At 34.4% G+C, this 22,845-nt stretch overlaps 1 protein-coding gene across 6 annotated transcripts in view; it reads left to right on the forward strand.

Annotated features, from left to right (window-relative positions):
* Positions 1–22,845, forward strand: part of LOC119544096 (sodium channel protein type 2 subunit alpha) — a 169,308-nt gene that overhangs the window by 138,274 nt on the left and 8,189 nt on the right. For all 6 annotated transcript variants that reach the window (XM_037849225.1, XM_037849228.1, XM_037849226.1 and 3 more), the window contains 7 exons: positions 2,668–2,822; positions 4,373–4,546; positions 7,775–7,897; positions 10,212–10,493; positions 12,077–12,130; positions 20,125–20,262; positions 20,624–20,728. In XM_037849225.1, the coding sequence (XP_037705153.1) occupies positions 2,668–2,822; positions 4,373–4,546; positions 7,775–7,897; positions 10,212–10,493; positions 12,077–12,130; positions 20,125–20,262; positions 20,624–20,728 (1,031 nt within the window). The remainder of the gene's footprint in view (positions 1–2,667; positions 2,823–4,372; positions 4,547–7,774; positions 7,898–10,211; positions 10,494–12,076; positions 12,131–20,124; positions 20,263–20,623; positions 20,729–22,845) is intronic.

The raw sequence follows: 22,845 nt of genomic DNA on the forward strand, positions 1-22,845 counted from the left end.
TTATGTTCACTCCTTATATGAATCACTATTATAGGTATGGAAATGTTTCTTTAAAATCCCAGAAATTACTTTCTTGTTGAATAATTTTTAATTAGGGTCTATTTAATAATTCATACTTTGTCTTAGCTCCAGATTCAATACCAATAGCAACTGCTTAAATAAAAATTTATTTTTAATTATAATAACTGCCTCTGCATTTGATTACAAATAATTTAAAAAGTTTTATTTGGGTGATACATGTTTACACTAAAAACATTAAGGTGGTTTTAGTTTAAAGTTTAAGGTAATTTCTAAAAATATAATTATGCGGATGTTAGAAAGCACAATTGATGTTCATAGATTCTTTCAAGTTTATTTAAAGAAGATTATGTTGTACACATCTATTAATTTTGGACTTAAATGTGTTAGTGAAAATATATATTTTCATATTAACTGTCAATTTTTAAGTAGTTTTGGAGGGAGAGTTATTCATTCAGCAAAAGTAGTGAGAAACCACTTTTTATATTTCCTTCAAATGTTCTAAATACACTTCAGTACAGTAACTTGGTTATAAAAAAAAAACTTATAACTCTACGAAACATCTAAGGAATATATTGTAAAAGTAAATTTCTGTGGTATTAGTTATTACTCCTTTCCAGACAAATATATTTAGGATCAAAATATATGCATATTAATAATTATATTACTAATAAACTTTGATTTATCTTTTAAAGCTGAAAAAATATTTTATTATGAAATATCATCAATATAACATTATAGAAAATAATAATACATAGATACTCATAAACCAGCATTAACAATTTGAATATTTTTACCATATTTACTTCAGACTTTTTTATTTAAGGGTAAAACAAATGCAGATTAGATCCCTTTGTAACCCTTCTTTATCCCATTCCCTTCCCTGCTTCCCATAAGTAAACCACTATCTTGAATGTGCCATTTATCATTTCCACTAACTTTTGTCTTTTTTGTTAAACAGAATCTTACCGTCTCATGTACTCCCTGGGGGAAAAACACCAAATTCAGTTCCATTTAATTCATTACAACAAATATTTTCAGGGCATATAATTTTTCTTGATCCTGTAGGAAACAGAAAAGTGAAAAAGATCGTACCCTCAAAGAAGCAGCAAATATAATGTGAATTTTTTTAATGAGAAATTAATAACATTTAATAGCATTTTGTTAAATTTTATGAAACAAAGATGTGCTCAGGCTGTTTGACATTATAGAGAAGCATCTTGGAGTAGACAGTATCCTCCTTCAGGATGAGGTTTCCATTTTTCTGTGCATTGAACAACCTCTGTGATGGTTAAAACTCTGAATCACATTGATTCCTCTTTCTCCCATGCCCCTGTCCCCCACTGCCTCCCCCTCCCCCATATCCTATTTGCTGCCAGATCCTGTCAACTCTCCTTCAGCAGTATCTTTAACTCCTGGCCACCACCATTACCCTTGTTCTCACTGTCTTTAATGCTCAATTAATTGAATCTCATTGACTCATTTCCCTTTCCATATTCTCTCTCCTGTCCATCTGATACCTTGTAGCAACACAAATATTTCTATATCAGTGTTCTTGTCAGGTATATCTTCTCCGTAATTCCTAAATAAATCCTTCAATGTTTTCTCCATTAAGTAACAGATAAAACTCAAATTCCCTAACTGACTCATTCAGATCCTTTTTTTAAATTGGCTCCAATCTATTTTTCTGGTCTCTACTTCTAATTCTCTCCTTCATGTAATTTCAACTTTCTTGTCACTAAGTTTTGCATGTGTCATTGTTTCTCCTCTCCTTTAAGCTGTGTGTACTAGATCTCATTCTCATACATTCTTCAAGATCTAGCCTCAAATATACTTCCTCCACAAAGTGCAATAGCAGGAATTACTCTCTATGTTGAGCTCTCACAGTACTTTATTTTTCTTGTGATAATTCTTGCTTTCTATAACTATAGAATTTGTTTAGAATTCTCCCCTATTAAATTGCACACTCTTTGATGGCAAGCCCATATTTTACATATTATATTATTATAATTTGCCCAGTACAATTCCTTGAATGTAGCAAATATTCAATAAATATTTCTTGAAGAATCTTTGATCTAGAGGCCCACAAATTACATAAAGGTATTTGTTACATTATTACTGATAACAGCCAAGATAAAAGCAACTTAAATATCCAATATTAGAGAAATAGTCATATAAATTCTGGTTAAGCTGTTAATCCTATTTAGAGAAATATTATGAAGCCTTTCAAAATTCTATTTACTTGTAATTATATGGCAAGTAAATATAGCATTAAGTGAACTAATCAGAATTTGCATATATATACAATGTCCATATATGTGTGGACTCACACCCATAGAATACAGGCAGAGTAGAAATAGCAACTTTTAGTGATAATTTTGAATTTTATTTTTCTTTCTATTTTTTCTAAAGTATATCTTTGTAATGTAATATAAGCCATTATTATAGTCCATAAAATTAAAAATAAATATTTATTGCATGAATGATTTAAAAAAAATGTATGTATGATTTTCATTTCCATAATCAGAAACCATCTTAAAAAATAAAGCTATTTACAGTATTTTGGGGAATAATGTAGATGACTCTCCCACCAACACAAATAATGTGCAAAGAGTGATTATTTTTTCTTTACTTACTCTCATATTTTAGACTGTGTACGGAAGTTCAAGTGTTGTCAGATAAGTATAGAAGAAGGCAAAGGGAAACTCTGGTGGAACCTCAGAAAAACTTGCTATAAGATAGTGGAGCACAATTGGTTTGAAACCTTCATTGTCTTCATGATTCTTCTCAGCAGTGGGGCACTGGTAAGTGATTATGATCCACTCCTTTACGTTTTTTCCAAAACCCTTACTTGAACCTCATATTACTCCTTTGTAAAAGAAGCTGTTTATGAGAATGAGAGACGATATGCAAGATATGTTTAGCACAATATAAGAGGCTCAATAAATAACAACTTTTATTGATCTGGGTCAAATTGAATAAAACTCAGATCAGTATGATTTCTTGTGATATTTCCGATTTTTAATCATTAGCAACAGTTCTTATTAAGAATGATTATGTAGATGCAATATGGGATTATCAGCTAAATATCAAACTGCTTAGCACAAACTCCATGCTGCAGGGAAGTCATCTGTCTTGTTTATATTGATATGCTAGTGCCAACTACAGAAAATGGCAAATAGTAAGCACTTAATATGTATTTGTTAACTTAATTCCTGACTGGTAACAAAATTAAAACATTAAAAATTTCATTTATGTCTGATTTGATTCAACTTTTGAATGGTCAATTCAGTCAAAATCCTGACTAATGTAATGAAAATAATGTGGCCCATTTACCCATTTGGTGATACAAATGTGGTGGTATTTCTTTTATTTTTTCAATTATTCACTCTAGCATTTGGGTGAGTCAATTTCAATAGGAGGATTATGGAATTGTATGCGTGGGCTCCTGAGCCCACTTCTGATTTGACTGAGAATCCTGCATGCTGCCATGTGCTTGGTCCAGAGAAGGTCAGCCAGCTATGTGTTTTAATGCCAAATAGAGGGGTAACTGTGAAACCTTATCAGTGACTAGTGCCTTTGCTCTAGTTGCTATTGATTCTCAATTATATACCCAGTCAAAGCTTATCAAAGCACACCAACATGCTGGCACAGGGCTGGCTCCTGAAGGGCTTCCAGGTAGGGTTGAGCCCTGGTCCCAAGCCCAGAACCCCCTTTACTTTGGAAAAGAAAGTTTTCCTTTGTCCTTGCACCAGGTCACCCTTAAAGTTTTTCCTAAAAGGAGAGTGAATTAGATAAATGGTTTTCTTATCCTAGAAGGCCCAAGGGCTCCTGCAAATGAGTTCCCCCACCCTTTCCCAAGAGCTCTTTAAAATACTGAGGAGGTCATTTCCAGACACACACCCATAGCCACCCAAGGAGAGAGAGAGAGAGAGGAGAGAGAGAACAAATAATCCTTTCCCCAGGCTAAAGGGCTTATTTGCCTTATGTTTGTATTACTAAGAAGGTATATATTTGCTATTGACCCTACACTGAACCAAGAAAATTTGCTCCCAGATGACTTTCTATCTCCTGCACTAGACAGAAACAACTGCAGCCTCTCAGAAATAGTGAGCTCTTCTGGGGTACCCTGATACTGAAGTTTAAAAGTTATTCAAATCCATTGGTTCACTGAAATGCCCAGTCAAAACTCATTTATGTTCAGATAACTGTAAAGTAAAATGCAGCTATAGGAAATACTAAGCCTTCCAGCCTTAGGCATGTAATAAGCAAATTGCATCTTTTTTTTTTCAAATAAGATATAAATTAGCGACTGTTTATGGCAATGAAATTCCATAAATTTTTTTCATTACAGGCCTTTGAAGATATATATATTGAGCAGCGAAAAACCATTAAGACCATGTTGGAATATGCTGACAAGGTTTTCACTTATATATTCATTCTGGAAATGCTCCTAAAATGGGTTGCATATGGTTTTCAAATGTATTTTACCAATGCCTGGTGCTGGCTAGACTTCTTGATTGTGGATGTGAGTATTCTGTAGTTTCTTGTTTCATTTCATTAACATTTGATAATATGTTCTAGGCCTAGCACTGTGCCTGGCAGATAGTGGGTACACGGTAAATACTGCATGGGCCCAAATGTGAATGAGAAGATGTCCCAAAACATTTTTTACCAATTTAAATATGTATACTTTTGCAGATGCCACCTTATTGTATGTATTAATTTAGTTTCAAATTAATATTTGAAATCCCCCCCAAGTTATACAAAATAATACATTAATTTAGAAGCTTTGTTCTTTTTCCATGCTCTCATTTTGTAAAATAACTGTATATAATTCTTCAGACATCTTTGATCGTATCTTTGCCATTACAAGAGCCTTTTGAGAAGTGTTTGTAATGTTGGCAGCTTATTAATTACAAGGATATTTTAAAGTTCAAAAACCAATTGCCTATGAACCAATTATTTAAAGGTTTATGAAATTACATTGGTGTTAAACATATAGAAGGATGGAATGCCAGAATGTAAAAGCCTTTTAAAACCATCAAATAGGAGGTTACTCCCTATTTTCTGAGGGAAAATTTTGGGGGAAGGTCTCCCCTTATAGTCATGCTTATAAGATACTGAGTCCAAAATCATTTTTATTTACTTTAGGAGATTTACTACTTAAATGACTTTTAAATTAATATTCCATTCAGAATGGAACTAAAAACATTTTGTCTAGAAAAAGACTTGGAGAGCTAGAGGGGTGAGGGTGGGGTCTGATGCCCACAGACAACACAGTGGAGGGGGCACTGGAATTTGTAGGAAAGCACAATGCATTAAATAGTGCATTTTAAAGATAGCATTTTGTTGGTTGTAATAATTCCTTAGCAATTAGTGATATATTTTAACTTGAAATATTTTGATACATGAATTTTATTTATCATGCTAGCAAAATCATAGACTGCTCTCAATGAGAAAATTATTTTATACAGCTTCAAGTGACAAAAAAAAAACCCTCAGTTTTTAATTCAATATGAACTTTCCAGTCACCAAATGGAGTCAGAAATCTATAAGCGATAGAGGAGGTTCTCTATGAGCTTATTTAAGAGAGGAAAAAAATCATTACTTTTTGCCTATTTTGACTAAAGAAAATAGAGTGAATTACTATTGAATGTAACATTTAAATTCTACATTCAGTATTACTTTAAAATTCTCTGACAATAAAATAAGACAATAAATAATATTTTAAAACACTTATGTTTGGACATTATAAACAATGGATAAACACACTAAAATTATAACCATTCTTCTATTTGTATAATGAGATTATGCATAATAGTTTTTTTCTGTTTTCTCTAAGTAGTTATGAGACTTTGGTAAATTTATAATTAAAATATCTGACATTTAATGCATCTATGTAAGAATAAAGTAAAACAACTGAAATATAAAGAAATTCTTAAGAGAAAACTAGTTATCCTGCAGCTACAACTTACATTACTTAATGTACCATGATATTCACCTTCTTAAATTTAAGGGAACTACTATGTAAGTGTATTAAACTGATCAATGCTTTGCTTTAAAGCAAATGTGTCTACTGATAATCTATTTTGTTAAGGAGAATACAAATATGAATAAGTCATATGTCACTCCATAAGTGGAGTGAAGTTTGGTGGCTACGTGAATGCTGGAATAGAAAGCAATTTTAGAGACGAAAAGACCAGTTAGGAGAGTGCTACAATGCTCCAGGAAGAGAAGAGGCCTAAATGTATCTCCGTTTCACACTTGGCTACAAAAACCCATAACAATGGATATTTTACCATCTCTTTTAATTAGCCAATAAATTCTGCCCCGTTCAGAAATTTTTTCTTATGTCTAACTTCTGTCTTTCATCCTTTAATAATGCCTATCTCTTTTTGGTTCTGTCTTCCGAGAAGGTAAAGTACTACAGGCCCTTATATCTTATATACAAGAAATCTGTAGAATTCATAGTAGTTCTGTAACTTTATTTTTTTAATTATCTATGAAGAGGGGACTTTGTACAAAGCCTAAAAATTTAAATTTTAGGGAAAATATGTAAACCACTTAAGATAAGTTTTTATAGCTTAATATTTTTCCTAATAATTTTTCACCAAATAAACTAACTTGCTGGCTTTAAGTCATTCTTAAATTCTGTGGTTGGTCCCACAAATTTCTCTTATAGTCATCATCCAGATTATTTCTACATACTGGAAAATTATAAAACTACATTTAAAAAGTAGTTCAGAGGTTTTAACAGGTCACATTGCATGTGCATAATTAGCTTGAATAAGTCAAGTATTGTTTTTAACAGTTTCTATGAGCTTCACTTATTTTACTTAAAAAACATAATTTTCAAGTAGCCAATAACCCTACTTTTAAAAGCTATACTATACATATATTTTTATTTGTCTGATTTTGAAATGCAGGTGAACATTAGGAGAAAATAACTTTTCTTAGCTTGTATAGTTTTAATGAATTTCCTATATATTTGCAAAGGAAATCAGACATTTCTGTGCTGTCTGTAACAATTTTTCTTTTCCTTTTTAGCTAAGACTTGAGAAGTTTTATCAATTACGTTAGTCATCTGTATGAATGACTAAGGAAAACATTGTTCTGGCAATTTCTAATTAGTTACACTAATATCTCTACTTCTCTTTTTGTTAGTTCACTTTTTAATTAGTCCTAATTAATGATGTTATGCATTTTACACTGAACTTTGCAAAAAGACAAAGCCTCTGTTTAGAGTCTGGACCTCTCAATGTGTTAATGCTCAGGGTCCAGTGAGTTTTAATAGTTTGCTTGCATACCAAGTTCTAATTTCTCTTTCAGGTGCTAAACAATGTGAGAATGATAAAGTTTTAGAGCTCTGTAGAGGAAGATTGCATTTTTGTGTCATTTTTCTTGCTTTACTTTTCTTTAAAAAATTCTTTTTTTCTAAATTTTTAGAATCTTGTAAAGAGAACATGTATTGCTTCTTTTTCATAAATTTATATGAATGGTTCTCAAAGTGTGGACCTTATATCAGCAATATTGACTTCACCTGGGAACTTGTTAGAAAAGCAGATTCTCAGTGCCAGTCCCAAACCTACTGAATGAGGTTCGGCCAGCTATCTGTGTTCTTAGCAAGCCCTCCAGATGATTCTGATGTTCACTGAAGTTCGACAACTACTGGTTTATTGCATGGTGCAAAGTGGAACCGTGTAAACATTTTTTGCCTGTAAATTAAGAAAGTTGTATTGCTTTTTCTGTGTAGGTCTCATTGGTTAGCTTAACTGCAAATGCCTTGGGTTACTCAGAACTTGGTGCCATCAAATCTCTCAGGACACTAAGAGCTTTGAGGCCACTGAGAGCCTTATCCAGGTTTGAAGGAATGCGGGTAAGACTACATATTTTAGAATTTTTTGGAATTATAGTTGAGAACAGATTTGTACTCTGCCACTTTGTACCTTAGAAATGACAAATCCATGGGACGTGTATTTTCTACATTCATCTTGTTGTGACCAATCAATCAATAGTATTTATCAGATGTCTGTAATACTTGGCACTATTAGAAAGACAGAATATAATGCTTGAGTGATTGTTTCTAATTAACTAGATTTCACTTGGTGGGAAATCTCTGTCATATTATGTAGGCTGTGGATCTCAATCAAGATTAGTTATGTTCATTCCATTTATAAATATGCAGGAAATCCCACTCACTGTAATTTAAAACTTCTTCACCATTTCTTCACTGCTTCATATGATGTGTTTTGATCCTTTTTCAAGTCTCAATCCAGCCTTTCAGCTTTCAAAGTCAGACTGGCTTGGCTAGAAAGTAGGTCAACTGTGGAAATCTAACAACCATTTTAAAGGTGGCACAAAGAAACAGGGAGGAATTTACACTGATGTCTGTCATCTCCTAGGGCACAAAACCTGAGATCACAGGCCCTCACTGCCAAGGAAATTATGATGCCCTCTCTCAATGGATTTAGCTGTTCAAAAAAGGAACTTTTAGAAAATGATATTTTTATGGTATTTGAAAATACTTATGACTTTCCATAGATGTTGCAAAAAAAAAAACAAAAAACAGATGAATATGGTGTGTGTGTCTGTGTATGTAGAAATAAGGTTACATAGAAAGGAATTGTTAGCTGGTAAGTTCTTTTCATTTTACCAAGTTGAAATTATGATTCTTTGTTGTAGTAGATTTATTAAATGAAGGATATCAAACTTTCAGGACTAGAATAATTTTCACATTTTTATATAGAATCTACATATATAGGAACCTTAATTCCTAGTTCTTCCACAGATCTGAACTCCCTTATAAGCACATGAATTATTTCTTTATTATCCAGCATTTTTTTTAATTAGAACTGTTCTAACTAGTACCTCCTCACATTCACATAGTTTAGTATTCACTTTGGGAAACTTAAAAATGAAGTATCAGATCTAGGAGTACCTCTGAATTATCAAGGAGAGTTTAAATTCTAGTAGTAACTTAACTCTGTAATAAGCCCATCACAACTTACCTTCATTAAAAATTTATTATTAAAGTATTCTCCTTTGAGTAAGCTCAGTGTGTCAATTTGCAGTTTAATTTTGCCTTTTGTTAAAATACCCGTTCAGTATTTTTGATGGAAGATATCTGTACTCATAAGTTTGTATGTATGTATGTATTTGTACATATCTTTTGATCTCCTAAGGGAATTGAGGACAGTTTGTGTACATATTTATTACATTTTAAATGTCTGTTCCTTCATGGTGATTTTTGCTGTAGTTTTGGTATACTTGTACAGAACAAGAGATTTAGCTAAATATTTCTTTTGGGGATAATTTAAGAAATGTGCTCAAAAGCATTCACTAAAATGCCCTGCTTCATCAAGAAAGCTGCAGATAAAGCCATCAGGTGAAAACCTTGGACTCAGATTGCAAAGTTATGGAAATATAGCCAGTCATAACCAATCCTTCATTCTGATTATTGTGGTCTTTCATCTTAGAATAAAATTTTATTCTGAAAGGGATTCCACAGATGAGGACACTTAAGGCCAGAAGAGTTGAATAACTTACTCAAAGGCACACAGCTAATTTGTGACAAAAATGGGCTGGAATACAGATCTTCTTGACTTCCAAACCCATTTCCCTCATCTCACGTTCAAGCCAGAAAACGTCTGTTGATCCAGAGTGGCTATGTCCATAAGGCAACCTTGCACCACGTGTGCCTGGGACAGTCCTGGCTTATGCTTGCTTTTACACTTTGTCATTTCACCTGGAAAATTGTCCCCAAAGCATTCTCTTTTACTGTCAAAGTTTGGTTAGTAAATTGTATGGTTTGCACAGTTTAAAAAAAAAAAGTGATGTTCACATGATGAAGTTACTTCTTTGCATTTATAATTAGTTCCATTCTTTGATGAAAATTTACTACATATATGTAGTACATACATATATGTTCTTATCTCTTGAGAAAACATTCCACAATAGTAAAATTTATTTTACACTCTTCTGAATTATAATTTAAAAATTATCATTTGAAGCTACCAAGGTTTAGCCTATAAACAGTATTCAATTTAAGAACAAATGTATATTTTATCATATATAATCCTTTTATAGTGTTTAAAAGGAGGTTACACACACACACACACACACACACACGTATCTACATATATATTTGTTATTGGCTTTTCACTTATTTTTCCTTCTCATTTCTGTACCAGGTTGTTGTGAATGCTCTGTTAGGAGCCATTCCATCCATAATGAATGTACTTCTGGTTTGTCTAATCTTTTGGCTGATATTCAGTATCATGGGAGTGAATCTCTTTGCTGGCAAATTTTACCATTGCATTAACTATACCACCGGAGAGATGTTTGATGTAAGTGTGGTCAACAACTTCAGCGAATGTAAAGCCCTCATAGAGAGCAATCAAACTGCCAGATGGAAAAATGTGAAAGTCAACTTTGATAACGTGGGACTTGGATATCTTTCTTTACTTCAAGTAGTAAGTAGTTACTTTTTATCCTCTGTGACATATTGTTAAAATGAGTCTCAAATTCTCCTTGCTCAGTATTTATAAAGATTTACCTTTCCTTATTTGTCTATGGCTGAACTCACCTTAGTGGAAAAGCCCCATTTCTGCTCAGGAACAGAAAAAAATTAATTTGCTAATAATAGTAATTTATTCACTTTTGGACTATGCTCAGGTTGATTTTTGGGTAACTGTTTAGCCAAATTCAGATTCCCCCTACCCAATTCTCCTTCCCTTCTCCCTGAGGTGACTTATGTTCCCTGGAATCAAGGGAGGCTTTTCTGGTCCCTGTGTGGGTTCTGCTTTTTCCAGCCACCACTGTGTGGCACCTGACCTTTGTATGTCCTACAGTGGCATCTTATGGTATCCACGGACTCTGTCAAGACCTCCAGCAACAAAGTCTACATTCTCTTTGATACCATCTTCAGTCTCTTTAGAATCTCAGATCTTCAGCTCTACTATCCCATCCCCCTCAAGTTTAGCAACTACTGGCTGTTTTCTCATGCAGACTCATATTCTTAGGACCCGTGAGGGCTTCCTCAGGACCATCTGCCTAGATGCTTCCTCAGCCATTGCAGAACTATCTTTTCCCTACTACATTGGAAACAGGATTGCCCTACGAAGTTTATAGTCTCACCGGCAATGTATTAGGTAACCTAGCAAAGTCTGTGGGTACTGGGATTTCTATTGAAGTTCCCTTTGTTTTCCCTTATCTCTACCTGAGCAAAGTAGAGGCAGTACCTCAGGATGGGACTGGGGGAGTAGTAGATTTCTATACACCTTCTCAGGGACCAAACAGTATCTAAACCATAGTCATGTCTCTGCCCACCCAACCTTCACCACCAACATCACCAAAACCCCCGTCCCTCACAGCCCAACCCTGTTTGAATAATAGGGGGAAGAACTGAGTCTATGGCACTAAGGAACTGAGAAAATAACAAGACTATCACTTTCAGGATTACTATGCCCACACAACAGAAAAGAAATATTTAAAATTGCAAATTGCAGTTGAATATAATGTTTGGTTTTTTTGATAAGAAAACTGCTTCTACATATAGAATAATTGCCTCAAAATAGTATGTTCAACAATATTGAGAAAGTTTTCAAGAACAAACCATCAAGATTAGTGTTGGTGGTAGTACCATTTATTTCTGGTCTTTTGAAGAAGAATAGATAAAAAAATAAAGCATTAAGAACAATGCAGCATAATTTTCAACTTGTCATGCTCATAATACATACATGAAATTATTTAACCAAATTTCATATTATATTCTTATACACACATTTGAGTCAAATGTTGATAATTGCTTTTATGATAGCATATTGTTATGGAAGATAGTGATTTAAAGACATGTATAAAGATGTTATAAATAATATAATGTTGAAGTTTTTCAATGCATATATTATGAAATGTTTCCCAAAGAATTTTAACATTAACCCCAAACTTTTTAATATACTTTAATTGAATGAATATTGGTGAATTAATCTGATAATTTCTTTTATAAAATCATAATTTGGGGGAAAAAGAAGTTAAATATACATACTTGTTTTTACAGGCTACTTTCAAAGGATGGATGGATATCATGTATGCAGCTGTTGACTCACGAAATGTAAGTCTACTTGGAGGGAAAATTTGTTTAATTTGATCAATGTGAATATTTCCACAAGGCCAGAAGAAAATATAAATATTAAATTATATTTTTAATAAAACGGAACTGTGGACCCTTACAGCGCACCTGTACATTACAAAAAATAAAATATTCAGTCTTATATTACTTCTTCCAGAATTTGATCAGAATGTTTTTTTCTACTCATTGGGAATCTTTTTACTTGTCTTTACTAGCATAAAGTATAGTATCTGGCACTTAATTCATTAAATGTATTTGAAAAATGAGACATTTTATTTTTGGCTTTGATCGTTCGGCCATTTGTGCATTTGAAGTCCTGTTAGAAAATTTCTTCATCTGTTTGGGTTTGCTAAAGCTGCCATTATGCAAAATACCAGAAATGGATTGGCTTTATAAAGGGGGTTTATTATAGCCCTAAGACCATAGACGTGTCGAAACTAAGGCATCAACAAGAGGATACCTTCGCTGAAGGAAGGCCAGTGGTGTCTGGAACACCTCTGTCAGCTGGCATCTGCTGGTCCTTTGCTCCTGGGTTGCATTTCAAAATGGCTTTCTCCAAAATGTCTCTGGGTGTCTTAGCTTCTTTCTCTCAGCTCCTGTGCATCCTTGCTTTTTCTCCCAGGGCATTTCTCTCTAAGCATCTGAAAGTCCTCTCTTAGCTTCTCCGGGGCAAACTCAGGGCTTCACCTCCTAGCTTAGCATCTCCAAACATCCTTCGGTCCGCATCTCCAGGCATCTGTAAGCATTTCTGTTGGCTCCTGCTCTGCTCCTAGCTCTCTTCCTGAGCCACTTAAAAGACTCCAGTGATCTAATTAAGACCCACCCTGAATGGGGGTGGGGGTATACCTCCATGGAAAGGAACTAATCAAAATATCTCATCTACAGTTGGGTGAGTCACATCTCCATGGAAACAACCTAATCCAAATATCTCACAAAATCAAATTAAAAGAACATGGCTTTTGTGGGGGATGTAATATATCCAAACCGGCACATCATCTGTCACAGATTTCCTTCAGATTTTGAACTTCTTCGTCAGTGGGAAGGAACTGACTAATGCTGGAAAAAAAATAAACAGAAAACAAACAAAGGCCTTAGCAGTGTTTGTCTATATAAGAATAAGAAGTGACATTATGTGGTAGAAAAGAGGGGCTTTCCAAGCTTACCTTATATACATCAGTACTGTTGAAAAATTTTCTACACTTAAAATTATTTCTCATTTTCACCAATGAAGGAGGAAACCACATTTGGGGGGAGGGAGAAGATTGATTTCTTGTATATTGCTAGAGAATAGACATTGGGCTATTTCCCTAGCCCCAACATCTAACTTTCTGAATTAAGAATTCCTGATATGTTTTTCACCTTATGATAAAAAGAGAGCTAAGAGTCCTGTATGTTATCTCTCTGAAAGTGCCACCAGTTATGGACTTTTTTGAATAATAATAATTTATTATTTATTGCTGCTCACTATGCTAAAAGCTTTCTTACATGATTTCATTTAATACTAAATACAACCTTATAATATAGATGATAGTAACTCCATTTTACCTTTGAAGACGAGGCTTAGAGTGGTAAATGGTAGAATGTGTTCTTGACCTTTGACACAAAGTCTGGGCTCATAGTCACTTTCAACAGTAGTTTCTTAGCTATATGATTAATTCATTCGATGTTCTCTCCATCTTCCTTATCAATAGACTAGCAAGATGAGTATGATATGCAACTTACTTTCCAATTTCTTCCTTATAACTTAGGAGACACTGTCTGCTATGTAACTCCTGCAATTCAAGCACTTTTCAAAAGATGCAATCCATTTAGCCACTAAAATTATGAATAGTTTCTGACTCTTATTCTCATTAGTCATCAAAGAAATGCAAATTTAAACCAAAATGAGGTGTCATCTACACACTTGCCAGATTGTCAATATTCAGAAGTCTGACAACACTGAAGTGTTGCCAATGATAAAGAGCAAAAAGAATTCTCATACAGTGCTAGTGGGGAAAAATGGGTAAATGTTCCTTTAAAAAGTAATTTAGCATTATTAAATTATTCAATAAAGTTCAAGATATTCTGTAACCCTATAATTCCACTCTTGGCACTCAGAGACTTGTATACCAGAACCTATGTGCACGAATACACTTATTTTTCTTGGCACTAGCCTAAAACTGGAAAAACTCAAAAGTAGTAGAAATGGACAAACAATTTAATATTATGCAGTGATGAAAATGAATGAATGCAGCCATATACAACAACATGGATGAATCTTAAAAATATAGTATTGAATTAAAGAAACTAGACATATGCTATCATTTTATTTAAAGTTCAGAGTAGACAAAAGTAACCTGTCATTCAGTAGTGCATACTTCAGTTTTAACTGTAAAGAAAAGCAAGGAAATAATTACCCTAAAAGTCAGGGATGGTGGAGGTTATGTTTGGAAAGATTACACAAGTGTTTCTGAGGTCCTGGCAGTGTTCTAGATTGTAGGTTTCACTTTATAACAGTTTATTGTGATTTATATTGATATACCATGCACTTTTCTGTATGTGTATTGTGTTTAATTTTTTTAAAAAAGCTTTAAAATACATACACATGCATACATATAAATGAAATAAAATTTTCATTCAAGAATAAATATACTTATAATATTTCTGATATTTTCTATTCTACTCCATTATATTATAAAAAAGTATTGGTCATTATCCTCTAAGTTGGTTTTTTTATAATAAAATTAATGTCCATTCGTATCCCTGCTCTCAGCTCTTTCAAGTATATACCCAATAATGAGGTTGCAGGATCTTATGGCAACCCCATACTTAGCTTCTTGTGGAACCACCATGCTGCCCTCCAGATGGGCTATACCATTCCACTTCCCCACCAACAGTGAATAGATACATCCCTCTTTTCATGTCTTCTCCAGCACTTGTATCCCTCTGTTTATTTTTTTTCCCTGCAATTTTATAAAGATATATTCGCATACCATGCAATCATCCACAGTGTGCAGTCAGTTCTTCACAGTATCATCATATGGTTGAGCATTCATCACCACAATCAGCTCTTGAACACATTCATTACTCCAAAAAAAAAAAAAAAAAAAGAATTAAAATAAGAATAATAAAAAGGATAAAAGAAAAAATAAAAATAAAATAAAAAGTTAGACAACAATGCCACCACCAAAAATCCCATACCCCTCCCTTATATTCCACTCTTATAGACATTTAGCTTTGGTATATTGCCTTTGTTACAATTAATGGAAGCATATTACAGTGTTACTGTTAACTATATACTCTAGTTTTCCTGATTATATATTTCTCAATACCATCCCATTCACAGCACCTTGCAAAGTTGGCATTCATTTGTTCTCCCACATGTAAAAAGATGTTTATATTTGTACATTTAATCACCATTATTGACCACTTTAGATTTCACTAAGTTATACAGTCTGAATCTTTATCTTCTGTTTTTCCTTCTTGTGGCATACATGTCCCTAACCTTCTTCTTTCAAGTTTACTCACAGTCATCTTTGTTCAGTGTACTTACAATATTGTGCTACCATCACACAGTATAGTGCTATCCATTTCTGGATCTAGGAAATGAATCTTGTTGAACATTCTATACTCCTTCAGCATCAAATGCCTGATCGCTACCCTCTTTCTGTCTTCTGATAAACTGTGTTCTCAGCTTTAACTCTCAAAGTTTGCTTATTAATGTTGGTTCATATTAGTGAGAACATACAGTATTTGTCCTTTTGTTTTTGGCTAACTTTGCTCAACATAACATCCTCAAGTTTCATCCACATTGTTATATGCTCTGTGACTTTATTACATCATACAGCTGCATAATACTCCATTGTATGTACATACCACAGTTTGCTTATCCACTTGTCCTTTGATGGACATTTGGGCTGTTTCGATCTCATGAATAATGCCACTATAAACGTTGGTTTACAACTGTCCATTTGTGTCTTAGCTTTCAGTTCCTCTGAGTATATACCTAGCAATGGAATTGTTGGATCATATGGCAGTTCTATTCTTAGCTTCCTGAGGCATGGCCACACTGCCTTCCTGAGTGGCTGCACCATTCTACATTCCCACCAACAGTGATTAAGTGTGCCTCTTTCTCCACATCCTCTCCAGCACTTGTAATTTTCTGTTTCTTTGATAATGGCCTTTCTAGTAGGTATGAGATGATATCTCATTGTGGTTTTAATTTGCATTTTCCTAATAGCCAGTGAAGTTGAGTATCTTTTCATATGTTTTTGAGCGATTTGTATTTCCTCTTCAGAATAGTGTCTGTCCATGTCTTTTGCCTGTTTTTTGTCTTTTCATTGTTGAGTTGTAAGGTCTCTTTATATATTCTGGATATTAAACCCTTATCTGATATGCGGTTTCCAAATATTGTCTCCCATTGCGTAGGCTGCCTTTTTACATTTCTGACAAAGTTCTTTAATGTACAAAAGTGTTTAATTTTGAGGAGATCCAAATATTTATTTCTTCTTTCATTGCTCGCACTTTTGGTGCAAGGTCTAGGAACCACCTCCTATCACAAGATCTTTAAGGTATTTCCCTACGTTTTCTTCTAAAAGTTTTATGGTCTTAGCTCTAATGTTTAGGTCTTTAATCCATTTTTGAACTAATTTTTGTATAAGGTGTGAAAAAGGCATCCTCTTTCATTCATTTGGATATAGATATCCAGTTCTCCAAACACCATTTATTGAAGAGGCTCTTTTGTCCCAGTTGCAGTGGCTTAACTGCCTTGTCAAAGATCAATTGTCCATAGATGAGAGGATCTATTTCTGAACACTCAATTCAATTCCATTGGCCAGTATATCTATCTTTATGACAGTACCATGCTCTTTTGACCACTGTAGCTTTATAATATGCTTCAAAGTCAGATAGTGTGAGACCTCCCACTTCATTCCTCTTTCTCAAGATATTTTTGGCTGTACAAGGCAACTTGCCCTTCCAAGTAAACTTAGTTATTGGTCTTTCTATTTCTGCAAAATAAGTTGTTAGGATTTTAATTGGTATTTCATTGAATGAATAAATAAGTTTAGATAGAATTGACATCTTAACTATATTTAGTCTTCCAATCCATGAACATGGTATGTCCTTCCATTTTTTTAGGTCCTGTCTTGGAGGAGGTCTATTCGGAGCTATTCTGTTTGGGGTACACTGTGCTTCTTGGATCTGTAATTTTATGTCTTTCATAAGAGATGGAAGTTTTCAGTGATTATTTCCTCCATCATTCTTTCTTCCCCCTTTTCATTCTCTTCTTCTGGGACATCCATGACATGTATATTTGTGCACTTCACGCTCTCATTCAGTTCCCTGAGACCTTGCTCATATTTTTCCATTCTTCACCCTATCTGTTCCTTTTTGTGTAGGCTTTCAGATGTCATGTCCTATAGTTCACTAATCCTTTCTTCTGCCTCTTCAAATCTGCTGTTGTGTGTCTCCATTGTCTTTTTCATCTCTTCTATTGTGTCTTTCATTCCCATAAGTTCTGCCATTTGTTTTTCCAAACTTTAGAGTTCTTTCTTATTTTCATCCAATGTCTTCTTTATATACTTCATCTATTTTACCATATCTTTCCTCAGCTCATTGATTTGATTTTTGAATTGATTTAGCATGTTTGTTTGAATATCTTTAATTAGTTGTTTCAGCTCATGTATCTTGTTTGAAGTGATAGTTTGTTCCTTTGACTGGGCCATATCTTCATTTTTCCTAGTGTGACTTGTAAGTTTTTGTTGGTGTATAGGCATTGGTTTCCTTGATTAGTTTATTCTAGAGGTCATTTTTAACTCTTTTACTTTGGATTTTCTTGTTGGTTGGCTTCATTCTCTATTTGTTCTTTGGTGTTCAGTTCAACTTATTCTAGATCTCTAACATAGCTTCTGTTCTGGTCATTCTGGTTCTTGCCATGCCTATATGTCACTCTCACCAGCCAATTGTCAGATTAGCTCTGCCCTCCAAGTATCCCCATATAACCAGATGCCCACAGCAGCCTGCCTCTGGGCAGTAGGCACAGGGCACCACAGCAAGTTCTTTTATGTGGGTAAAACAAATCTGTGGGCTCCCAGTGGTGTTCCATTTTTTGCCAGCCAGCAAGCCCTGGGTTTGTTTTAGACCACTGCTTTAACTGGGTCATCCATATTTCTCAACTTAAACAGGGCTTGTTTCCAAGGGAAGGGGTGTAGACCAGTTTCACTGGGCCTGGTATAAGGTCTAGAGAGTTCTAAGAAGTCCTAAAATTCTCTTGAACTTTCTGGTCTGCCCAGAAGATGGATCTGAGGCTGTGTCTGACCAGGTAAAGCTGAATTACCCCTTGGAACCCAGGATAATCTGGCTGGGTGGGACTAAATTAATTCTCAGAGCCCAGCTGAATCTGGCTGGGTGGGGCTCAGTTATCTCTTGGAGCCCAGCTGAGTCTGGTTGGGAGGTGCTGAATTGCCTCCTGGTGCCTCTATCTGATTGGGTATGGCTGAAGCTGTGGATTTCCTGCACCCTCACTTTGCTGGGTAAAGTCTGACTTAATGCGAGGCTGTGTCCCCCATTCCCTCTGCAGCAGAGGACTCCCCCAGCTGCCACAGTTTTCAGCCATTCCTCAGGCAAGTATTGGGCCACCAGCTACTACATTCCTCAAATTTGGGGGAAGGACTTTCAGACTGAGGGCTAGATATGTACTCTGCCTGTGTTTTCTCAGACTCTTCATCCCTCACTGATCTGAGCCTTGTAATGTCCTCCCCCATCACCTTGATCTCCAAATAATGGGGATCTGTCTCACTGCTGTGAGCGATTTTTTAGTCTGTATCCCTGGTGGGAGGTGAGAGGAATCCTAACTCCTGGTTCTGTGTTCCTTCCATGCTGCATGTGACTGAATGAGTGGGAGGGGAGAGGACCCACCAGCCCGGAACGAAGTTCTCCTACCTGACATCTCTCTTCTTCAATTCAGCATCTGTAGGGTCCTTCTTCCTTCCATACCCTCCTCCAGTGTTCCAAACTAGTCAGGGCTATCCTCCTTTTTTGCTGAATATCTGGGGAGAAGTTTTCAGCAGCTGTTTACGTCACCATGTTGATAATGTCACTTCCCTCTAAATTGATTTTACAATACAGTACAATACAATATAATACATCCATTATCATATATGGCAGGTTGACTGAATTGGTTAGAACAATGTCTGTGAGACCTGAACCAGATTTTCCAGCCAATGCTCTTATCTACTTTCACACCCTTATCTAATCAAAAGTGGGCTAAACAAGAGAGAGTTTCATTGTGAGAGAAACAGTGCATAAGGCTACCTGATAGGATGAATCAATAGATTCATTTTCAAAAGGGAAAGATTCCACTCATTTACCTGAATCTATATGATACAATAATAATTCTAGCCTATCTTAAGAAATCTGTTATACACACACACACACACACACACACACACACATATACACATATAAATATATATATTTAAAACTCTCAAACCTAGCAATTACTATTGCCCAGGAATTGCTCTAAGCACTTTTCTATATTAATATATTTAACCTTAATAACTACCTATGTTGTATAGATTCTATTATTTTCATTTTACAGATGAGGAAACTAACGTAGAGACAGTAAGTCATAAAGGTTTTAACATATAACAGTGTGATCCTAGAATCTTTTCTAGGGAAAGAGAATATCTCAGTTTGCATGACCTATTGGGGTCTTTGTTTATAAAGGAAACTGTGTAATCTAGGAATTTATTGGGTGAAATTATTTTTAATTGTTAAGATTAATTATGAGTTGTTTCATTTTCTCAAGTCTGTGTACAGCCTTGTAGGGCTCTTTAACAAAACATTTTAGATCTGATGTTTCATAAAATCTGCTTTATGATTGCTTTCTTTACATTCCCAGCAATTCAGACACATTTTGAAGATTGGAAAGTCACTGATGTGCTTTTATGAAATAAGTATTAGATGTAATGTTTATCATTCTTCATATTTTTTAGGTAGAATTGCAACCCAAGTATGAAGACAATCTGTACATGTATCTTTATTTTGTCATCTTTATTATTTTTGGTTCATTCTTTACTCTGAATCTCTTTATTGGTGTTATCATAGATAACTTCAACCAACAGAAAAAGAAGATAAGTATACTAAAACATTATCTTTGCTCAAAAATGTGAACTAAACATGTTACCCTCTTTCCTTTAGGCTCCAATATGTAGTAACAAAAAGGGAAAGAATATAAAAGTCAGAAATTATTTTGAGATATTTAATTAGCTATATGTCTTTAAGTAATTGATAATTCAGATAGCATGCTTTGATATTTTCAGTATAGAAGTGTGACTGACTAATATGGCATAATTTATATATTGATATGTACCTCCATAAATATATACATCAGTAACATTAGAATAGAATGTGAGAGCCAATTTTCATAGTTACTAAAGTGAATACATCTAGCAAAGAACATGGTTGTAACAAGTTTTGCTTTCATTTCTTTACTTTGGAGGTCAAGACATTTTTATGACAGAAGAACAGAAGAAATACTATAATGCAATGAAAAAACTGGGTTCAAAGAAACCACAAAAGCCCATACCTCGACCTGCTGTAAGAATGACATAGTTTCCTTACCAGTAAATCAATGTTATCCTTCACTTTCACAACCAAAAATCTTTAGAAAATAATATTTCTTTGAATTTACAGCACAATGATTTTTCCTTAACAATGTGAATAGCTCTCCTGAATAGGCCGAATATACATATATTATATACACAATAAATATAAAAATATATAAAATATTTGCACAATATGCATTTATTCATGACAACAAATACAACATATAAAAACACAGTTTTGCAGATTTATGTGCCAATAGTACCACAGAGGATGGATGTCGCTAAGAAGTATATAATAATGAAAAGAAGGGAAAACTACAGAATGTGAAAATATAAAGTGGAGGCATAATTCGAACATCTCAGATATACCCCATTTTCTGCCTAACTCAGCAGATTTAACAGAATCACTAAAGAAATAGGTCAAAGGTGTTTCTCCTTGTTTAAAAAATAGATATAATCAAACCATATATTTGCCCCTAAATAGGATAATAACATGCTTTTTATGGCTGTTCCAGTTGTATATTTGCCAGTGGCTGCTAGCTCTGTTTGGCTGTTTTAGGGAATTGTTGCAGGAGGGTCCATGAATTTTTCCATTACTCTTGAAGGAACAGCTCAGAAATTAAGCCTAAGAACTCCTCCCCCAAGGAGTTGCCATGGTTCAAGGCAATCCAGTGCTCCTCAGGACTCAACTGTATGAATCCGTCAGTTACAATATAAAACGAACTATGATCGAGTGCTCAGTTTTTAAGTTGTCGATAGCTCAAAGAAAGTTGATACCTACATTGGGAGAAATATAAGGAAAATACAATTTGAGCCTAATATTTGAGAAATAATACAGTTTAAATGGATGGAAAGAAAAATAGATAACATTTCCTACATGAGAAATGTATATTCAAAGGCCATGAAAATAAATATTTTTGTGGGAAATGGTGATGTATTTGAATTAGTAAGTAATAGGACCTACAATTTTCTGGGTTAAATGACTCAAGGTTACTACTATGAATCTGAAGGAACTGGTCTTATGTTAGCAATTCTAATGCAATGTAATTAAGAGAACAGCATAAGAATGTGAAAAAAAAGATTTTAGAGAGGTAGATCAAGGACTGGTATGGGAGATGTTAGAGACAGGTTAACTCTGGGCTGTAGACAAGAAGACAAACCCTCATACATTGAAAGATGGGTCCGTAACCTGGGGTTATGTCCACAGTACTGGAACACAGGAGCTAAATGAACCAATAAGAACAAAGACAATGGGAGGAGGTAGCTACATAATATAGGAAAAGAGGGAAATATAGGAATATAGGAAAAGAGGTAGGTAATGGAGGCTCTAAACAGTTGATATTTCAGGAATTTACTGATTCCACTAACATAAACAGAAGTCTTGTGAAAACATTTGGAAATACAGACTTAGGACCTATGAGATGTCAGACTGAGATATGGATTTGAGAATTGTCAGAAAAAAATAGTATTCAGTTGATCTCTGAAGCATAGATTAATTTTTGAAAGATAATGAGAACAAGAGGGAAAAAAATGAGTACTGAACATGAAACCTTGAGCACTTTCCCAAATTACAGGGTGTGGGAAATCAATGAAGGAATGAAATTGATCAATAAGGAAGCAGAACCAATATGTATGGTATCACAAAATATATGTTCAAGTTTCAAGAAAAGAAGTGTTTAATTGTACCAAATGGCATATAGTGTTAACTGAGGAAGAGTAGAGCTGCATGGGGAAGATCAGTGCATTTAGCTAGAATATTATTGGTGAAAATTTGGCAAATTAGGAAGTGATATGGTAAAATTCATTCATTCACTCATTCTTTCATACTTTTACCAACAGTTTGTACCCTGTTCTACACTAAGCATTCAGATTAAATATTGAGCAACATACAGTCTAGTGGATGCAGCAAATAGTAACACCAGCGAACAGAAATACGTAAGAAAGAGAATATGCAGTGTGCTGTAAGAGCTGATAAGGGGGAGGGGACTGATTAATCTGGGAAGTCAGGAAAGATATTGAAGTGAGTTTTGACCTGAGATATGAAGAATAAGAAAGTATCAACAGGCAAAGTGGGGAGAGAAGAGCATTTTAGAAGTAAGAAATTCCATT

Source organism: Choloepus didactylus, chromosome 9 (genome assembly GCF_015220235.1).
Source record: "Choloepus didactylus isolate mChoDid1 chromosome 9, mChoDid1.pri, whole genome shotgun sequence".
NCBI lineage: Eukaryota > Metazoa > Chordata > Mammalia > Pilosa > Megalonychidae > Choloepus > Choloepus didactylus.